This window comes from Bos grunniens, chromosome X (assembly GCF_055505025.1).
Source record: "Bos grunniens cultivar Pamir isolate PY7600 chromosome X, Bosgru_T2T1.0, whole genome shotgun sequence".
NCBI lineage: Eukaryota > Metazoa > Chordata > Mammalia > Artiodactyla > Bovidae > Bos > Bos grunniens.
In genome coordinates this window covers 23,242,123-23,250,570 of record NC_141194.1, presented here as the reverse complement: position 1 = coordinate 23,250,570, position 8,448 = coordinate 23,242,123, and the positions used below count along the sequence as shown (strand labels likewise).

General features: G+C 45.7%; 1 protein-coding gene across 1 annotated transcript; it reads right to left on the bottom strand.

Annotated features, from left to right (window-relative positions):
- Nucleotides 1-279: 279 nt before the first annotated feature.
- On the bottom strand, nucleotides 280-5,735 carry LOC147339976 (melanoma-associated antigen B5-like). Its single transcript, XM_086388870.1, has 2 exons — nucleotides 5,620-5,735; nucleotides 280-1,616 (listed from the first exon to the last, which is right to left on the bottom strand). Exon 2 carries the CDS (start codon nucleotides 1,562-1,564, stop codon nucleotides 488-490), a length of 1,077 nt encoding a protein of 358 aa, XP_086244996.1. The 5' UTR covers nucleotides 1,565-1,616; nucleotides 5,620-5,735; the 3' UTR covers nucleotides 280-487.
- Between the last annotated feature and the right edge of the window lie 2,713 nt (nucleotides 5,736-8,448).

The following is an 8,448-nucleotide window of genomic DNA, read 5'->3' as shown; positions in this document are numbered from 1 at the left end:
CTATCATCCATGGGGTCACACATGACTTAAGTGATTGAGCAGCCAGGCAGGCAGGGCCATCATAAGGAATACCCTCCACTTCAACCATTCTTTTTACTTTACACATAAGTCATAGAGAATATTTCAGTATCTTACTCATATGAATGTAACTCATAAGCTCTAAAATTCTGTGAGTAGAGGCTGGGTTTTCTTTATATTAGCATCCCCAGTACTAGCATTGAGCCTTCCCAAGAGCAGATTCTCAATGTTTGATGAATAAAAGAGCCAATAAACACAAGGTTTACTTTACTAGCATTTTACTTCTCTTACTTTCTTGAAGAAGCTAAGGAACTCAGAGCACAAATCAATTACTTTAACAAAGCTAAAGCCTAAAAGGAACAAGAAAAACTAACACTGACCATGTTTTACTTTTTTTCTATTCCATTATCCTAACTATTATACTATGGGATTCTTTCACATTTCCAAGAATATAATCCCTATTGTGATGTTATATTTTCCTGGCTGGGGGTAAAAACTTCACATACTTCCTTATGGGTGGGATAATATTGAGCATGTCCCTGGGAGGTGTACTGACTTTGACAGTAGTGTCAGGCTTGGCTGCATGCATGCCTTGGGCTTTCTCTTCTTCATCTCGCAAAGCTTCTTCATAATAAGCGGGGAAGTCACTGGGAACAGCATCATTGACCTTTGCCAAAAATTCCAGGACTTTCATCTTGCTGGTTTCAAGATGTGCTTTGGGGCCCCAGAGAAACTCATAACGTGGAGGATCACTGTTGGCAACCTGGCGGTACTCCAGGTACTTCAGCCTCACTAAATCTTTGGTGATGAGCTTTCTGGGCTCTCCAAAGATAAAGTGCTTTCTTCCAGCATATACTCGCATCGTACCCAGGTATTTCCAGATGTCTTCCTCAGCGGCACAGTTGCCCTTCAGGAAGATCACACCCAGGAGATTCATCAGGAGACCAGTCTTGGGTAAACCCCTTCCACCACGCACCCTCCCATTGTTGGGGAGCTTCAATTTGCTGATCAGATTATAGCAGGGAACGACTGAATCAACTTCCTTCAGATCTACTGCAAAGACTAGCTCAATGCGTTCAGAGGCTCTCTTGAGAATCTCAGCAAATCGGTCATGGTGGCTTTGGTGGATAATCTTCAGTATGTCTTCCTTCATCATGAGCTGCTTCATTTTATACTTGTACAGAAGGAACTGCTCCAACAAGCTAGGTTTCCTGGTTAAACAGTCAGTTCCTGGGGTCTCAGTGAAGGGTGGGACCTCATAGGCAAGTGCCCTATACTTGGATTGGCCATTGAATGCTTCACAAGATCTAGTGTAAGAAAAGAGAGCAGTAGTGGCGATGGTCGGTACTCTTTGACGCTCCCGAGAAGTGCTACATGACTCAGCACCAGGCAGACTCTGGGTAATATCTTCACACTGAAGAGAGGAGGTAGTGGACTCCTCTTCTGCTGTTGCTATGGCCTGAGCACCACCACAACTCTGGGTCTTGCCTTGGGCTTGGGGACACTTATCACCACCACGGGCCTTACTCTTCTTACTTCGAGGCATGGTCAGGGACAGCAGGAAGGAGTATAGACAGGAGCTCAGAAGACGTGGGTACCTGGAGGAAGGAGAATAAGATGCTGTAAGCACCTCAGCAGGGAGATTCCACCTTGGCTTTAACCAAGGCCACCTCTGAAAGGTCCCTGGGGGCACTGGTCGAGGACCTCTCAAGGCTTCTGTTTTGATCAGCCTGTCCCCTGAGAAAACTGTGGAGGATATTAGAGCCTTAGAATGCAGCCTGCCAACCCTGCTAGGGGTATACTAGGGTGACAGCAGGGGCTGGCAGTAAGGAGCCTTGCTTCTGGGTTTGAGGGTATTCTCAGTTTATACTCAGGGTCATCATACTCATTTAGTCAATTGTTGGCAGGTCTAGAGCCTCCTCTTTTCTGATGCTTTGAAGCTGACACCTCAAACCAAAGTCAGCACTTCCCAGAGACCCCAGAGGAGGAAGTGAAGGGGTTCCTTAGCCCTTCTCTCTGTCAGAGGATACCCATCTGAGAGCTATGTGGAACCCACTCTTTCAGGGGCTGCTTGGGTCCTCAGTTCTCCTTAAGGATGCTCACCTGGTCTCCAGGCAGTACCTGGTATACTTCCCCTCTGCTGACTGGTGGCTGCAACGTCAGACTAACCTCATACTCTTCTCTCTCAGATTTGATGTGGATTGTCAGCCTCAGTCTGACAGTCCTGCCCTGAGCCTGCAAGTTCTGAATGAAAAATGTGGGGCCTAGATTTTTTGTGATCTATTGTCACTTTGCTTATTTAACTTATCTGAAATGCCAGGCTGGGTGAAACACAAGCTGGAATCAAGACTGCTGGGAGAAATATCAATAACCTCAGATACGTACATGACACCACCCTTATGGCAGAAAGCAAAGAAGAACTAAAGAGCCTCTTAGTGAAAGAGGAGAGTGAAAAAGTTGGCTTAAAACTCAACATTTAAAAAACTAAGGTCATGGCATCTAGTCCCATCACTTCATGGCAAATAGATGGGGAAACAATGGAAACAGTGAGAGACTTTATGTTCTTGGGCTCCAAAATCACGGCAGATGGTGACTGCAGCAATGAAATTAAAAGACTCTTGCTCCTTGGAAGAAAAGCTATGACCAAACTAGATAGCATATTAAAAAACAGAGACATTACCTTGCTGACAAAGGTCCATCTAGTCAAAGCTATGGTTTTTCCAGTAGTCATGTATGGAAAAGGTCAGTTTTCATTCCAATCACAAGGAAAGTCAATGCCAAAGAATGTTCAAACTACCACACAATTGCACTCATGTCACATGCTAGTAAAGTAATGCTCGAAATTCTGCAAGCCAGGCTTCAGCAGTATGTTAACGGTGAACTTCCAGATGTTCAAGCTGGTTTTAGAAAAGGCAGAGGAACCAGAGATCAAATTGCCAACATCCACTGGATCATCAAAAAAGCAAGAGAGTTCCATAAAAACATCTATTTCTGCTTTATTGACTATGCCAAAGCCTTTGACTGTGTGGATCACCACAAACTGTGGAAAATTCTGAAAGAGATGAGGATACTAGACCACCTGACCTGCCTCTTGAGGAACCAATATGCAGGTCAGGAAGCAACAGTTAGAACTGGACATGCAACAACAGACTGGTTCCAAATACGAAGAGGAGTACGTCAAAGTTGTATATTGTCACCCTGCTAATTTAACTTATATGCAGAGTACATCATGAGAAACGCTGGGCTGGAAGAAGCACAAGCTGGAATCAAGATTGCCGGGGGAAATATCAATAACCTCAGATATGCAAATGACACCACCCTTATGGCAGAAAGTGAAGAGAAACTAAAAAGCCTCCTGATGAAAGTGAAACAGGAGAGTGAAAAAGTTGGCTTAAAGCTCAACATTCACAAAACTAAGATTATGGCATCTGGTCCCATCACTTCACGACAAATAGATGGGGAAACAGTGGAAACAGTGGCAGACTTTATTTTTCTGGGCTCCAAAATCACTGCAGATGTTGACTGCAGCCATGAAATTAAAAGACGCTTACTCCTTGGAAGGAAAGTTATGACCAACCTAGATAGCACATTCAAAAGCAGAGACATTACTTTGCCAACAAAGGTCAGTCTAGTCAAGGCTATGGTTTTTCCTTTGGTCATGTATGGATGTAAGAGTTGGACTGTGAAGAAAGCTGAGCACAGAAGAACTGATGCTTTTGAACTGTGGTGTTGGAAAAGACTCTTGAGAGTCGCTTGGACTGCAAGGAGATCCAACCAATCCATTCTAAAGGAGATCAGTCTTGGGTGTTCATTGGAAGGACTGATGCTGAATCTGAAACTCCAGTACTTTGGCCACCTCATGCGAAGAGTTGACGCATGGAAAAGACCCTGATGCTGGGAGAGATTGGGGGCAGGAGGGGAAGGGGACGACAGAGGATGAGATGGCTGGATGGCATCACTGACTCAACGGACATGAGTTTGAGTGAACTCCGGCAGTTGGTGCTGGACAGGGAGGCCTGGCATGCTGTGATTCATGGGGTTGCAACGAGTTGGACACGACTGAGCGACTGAACTGAAATGTATGGATGTGAGAGTTGGACTATAAGAAAGCTGAGCACCAAAGAATTGATGCTTTTAAACTGTGGTGTTTGAGAAGACTCTTGAGAGTCCCTTAGACTGCAAGGAGATTAAACGAGTCAAACCTAAAGGAAATCGGTCCTGAATATTCATCGGAGGGACTGTTGCTGAAGCTGAATCCTTTGGGCACTTTATGGGTAGAACTGATTCATTGGAAAAGACCCTGAAGCTGGGAAATATTGAAGACGGGAGGAAAAGGGGACGACAGAGGGTGAGATGGTTGGATGGCATCACCAACTCCATGGACATGAGTTTTAATTAAGTGCTGGGAGTCGGTGATGGACAGGGAAGCCTGGCATGCTGCAGTCAGTCCATGGGGTCACAAAGAGGCATGACCGAGTGACCAAACTGAATTGAACTGATTCAATTTTTGGTAGTCCTTTCAATCTTTCCTTTGACCCTTTGCATGATCTGGAATTTCTGTCTTCCTGCCAGCCTCTCCTGAGACAACAACCCAGTAACACTTGAGGGTTCCCCCACTTTCCCATGGTCTCTAAGGCTGAGAATAGCAGATGGATTCTTCTGTACCCCATACAACTCCTGGAAAGATCTGGAAATCCTCCTACTCTGGGGGAATAAACTACCCCTTATAAATAAAATCTTTCACTCGCCCCACATGCTGCCTTCCTGCCTCGCCCCCCACCCCCCATCCCTTCACCATTCCATCCTCAAGATACCATAAGAGAAAATGAGTGTCAGTCATCACATCACCAGTTGCACGGACACGCCAGGCTGCCAGCAGGGCAGGAATTCCCTTTGTCCTCACATAGGGTCCTCATCCCAACCCCTGGCCACCCTAGAATGCTTTCATCTGCTACCTTGAGGCCCCTCCCCTAAAAAACCAACACCCTCACAATCTCAGAGACCCTCCTCAAAGAAGTCAGCCTGATCGCCCTGTTCGGGTCTTCCCAAGCTTAACGGAACCACAAGTCCTGTGCCACTTCACTGTTCTGGGGTGGAGGTCCCCTCAGACCTCACTCAGAGTTGGCTCCTCGAATTCCTTCAGGGCAAGGTGGTCGAGCTCCTAATCTATCATATAGAAAAGGAAGGCTCACCTCTACCTGACCGCCATGCTTGGGTCCTCTGAGAGCAACAACCAGGGCCTTGTTCAGACTTTCCACCTGAATTTCCTCTCTCAGACCCTTGTTAGGGTCTTCTTCGCCCTCTAAACTGGGGCCACCCACTTCAACCAAGGTCCTCACCTCCCGGATAGCCTCTGGGCAGGAATCTTCCTCCACCAGAGGGTCAGGGCTTTGTGGACATAAGGCACGGGGGAGGGGGGGCGAGGCAAGGGGGAGGGGGCCAGGCAAGGGGGCGAGGGAGAGGCACGGGGGAGGGGGCGAGGCATGGGGCAGGGGGCGAGGCACGGAGCGGGGTGCGAGGCAAAGATGGGGGTGCAGCAGCACGGGGTGGGGGAGGTTGGAGGTTTGGGGGGGTCTCCCATTCATCATTCAGGCTCCTCACCTTGACTCGGTTCCTGCTAGATCCTGGAAATGCTCACACGCCTGAGGCCACGTGCCACCGCCGGAGGCAAACTCGCTCTGCTTCCTTAGCCGCCTAGCCGGAAGTGAGTGCTGGCTACTACCTAGAAGGAAGTGAGCGCCTCACCATAGATAGTGCCTCGATCTCTGGCGCCCCCTCTGGGAGTGGAGGACACACATAGTTTCACATAGGCTTCTCAATTACACTCCTTTCAGGACCTTGGGCACTTCCTTCTGTCACTGTCCTTACAACGAGGTCCTCACCTACTTGAGACCTTCCTTGCAGGAAGCTGCCTGATGGCACAGGTCTAAGAGTAGGTACAGGGTTGTCCCTGCAGGACTCCCTAAAGGATCAGGTGGTGTTCTCCTCTGCAGTCCTGCACCCGAGTCCTGTCTCAGCTCCTGTCTCTTTAATGAATGGCTTCCTTGTAAAAGCCACATCCATGCAAATTCTTAAGTACTATCTCCACTGTGAGTCTTGATGGCAATGGGTCTGTGTCCCAGGAATGATGTAAGATAGGGAAGCTGAAGTGCCAGGTAGAAGACTTAGATAGGAGTTGAGCTTTCAGAGAAAAATGCAAAAAACATGCTAATTTCTTTCTTTTCTTTACCACCCAGACTTGGCTTCCGATACAACTTCTGTTCTATGAGACTTGCATACTACAGAAGTGGGCTGAGCCTGATAATTTCATGAGACCCTCCTATTTCATGGTTAACTGACACTGCACATATAAATGATCATATTGTTACCAGGTAGTAAGCTTCTTTTCATTATTCATACCCCTCACTTATTTGGGTTTTCTTATTGCCCTGGTTATGTATTTCAATCCAGTACTTTGGACACACACTGCTTTTTATTTTTATTGTTCCTTCAATCACCTGAAATATATTCCAGAATAGAGAGAAGAAAAGTGAGTAAAAATACACAAGGTCAACATCAGGGTGGGAGTGGTAGAAAAGAGTGTGCCCTAGAGAAATTCAGACCAGGAGTCTAGTCTAGCTCTGTTACTTACCACCTTGTGAATATGAGAATAATGCAAGTTCTTCATCTGCCAAATGAATTTGATAAATCCTAACTTGTATGACTGTGTTCTTTGGAAGGAATGATGCTAAAGCTGAAACTCCAGTACTTTGGCCACCTCATGCGAAGAGTTGACTCATTGGGAAAGATCTGATGCTGGGAGGGATTGGGGGCAGGAGGAGAAGGGGACAACAGAGGATGAGATGGCTGGATGGCATCACGGACTCGATGGACGTGAGTCTGAGTGAGCTCTGGGAGTTGGTGATGGACAGGGAGGCCTGGCATGCTGCGATTCATGGGGTCTCAGAGAGTCAGACACGACGGAGCGACTGAACTGAACTGCACTGTATGACTGTGGGAATGTTTGTATTGTGTATAAAGCACCCATCAAAATCCAGGCAAATATTACGTGTTTCATGAATGGCAGTTAATATCTTTACCTAGACAATATCACCTGTGTAGCAATGTTTTCTTAAATCCAGCATATGTCAGGGGAAATGCAGCACTTTCAGACAGAACAATACCAAATCAGTCAAAATTTTGCTTTAGCAAGTAAAATTAAGTATCTTTTCCACATTAGACCATTTATTATTTAATTTTGGTGTGGAGGTTTGTTTTTTTTTTATTTCCTACCTGGAAGCAACTCAAAGTTCCTGGAATTTTGTCATGTACCAACTCTTTTAGTCCTTTCCAGTTTCCCTTCTATCTAAACCATGTCTATTTTTATTTGTTTCTTCCCCACCAAAATCTAGCCCGCTCTTAGAATTTGTAAATTACTCGATAACCCAATTAAAATGCACTTTTAGTGCATTGGGATTTGGCTCTACCAGTTCAAGGCAGAAAGTGTCAACAGAGTGGCTCTTGTGCATCTCACCTGTTGGGGCTCAATGCAGGTTGCCCCAAAATATGCCACAGTGACATATTGATTACCTTGTATTCAGGTTACTTAAGAAAAGGCCATTGCAGGAGTAATATTTTGACCCTCTTTTCTGTCTCTCTGAAAGCAGGAAATGCGTCTGTCATATGAAAGATGCACTGCCTGCATCTGGAGGTAGAAGAACATCCCGATAGCCAAAAATAGAGAATTCAGTCAGAGAAGTCTGTATACACAAATGTCTTTAATTTACTACCCCAAGCTCAAATTCTGTTTAGATTCTTCACTAATTGAGCCCAAAAAACTTATGTTTATTTGTCCTGTCCATTCCTCAAAAATGTATTGTTTCTAGGTATGAAACATATAAAAGCTGCCTGCTTTGGCCACTTCTTCAGGTCCCATTTCTAAGACACCCTCATGCACATGAATTACAATTTGTTTCTTCTTCTCCTGTTAATCTGTCTGTGTCAATTTTATTTTTAGTCCAATCACAGGAACTCAAGAGGCATAGAGGCATAAATTTCTCTCTCCCTGACAGTTGGCAAGCCAGCCAGGAGGTTTATCATCCTGAGACTGCTGCTACTGAGAGATCTTGGGACATCTGACAAAGGCCACAGAAGGTAAGATGTCTTATCATGTCAGTCCCCCAGATCTCTGCCTTCAAGGTCTGATGCGAGGGAAAGTAGTCAGAGTCCCTTTTTTTCTCTCTAAATTTAGATTAGCAGGAGATAATATTTGTATAGCTAGTTCCTTGGACTTAGGGAAACTTAGGGATTCTTTTCTTCTCAAACATGGTCACCATTTTACTTTGTCTGTTGTGTCATTTGTCATAAGGAGCAGGAACCATAGGGCAGTACAGCAGGCATATAAGCCTGCTGTTCAAGCCAGCCTCACAGAGTGATGAGTTAGCAATTCTC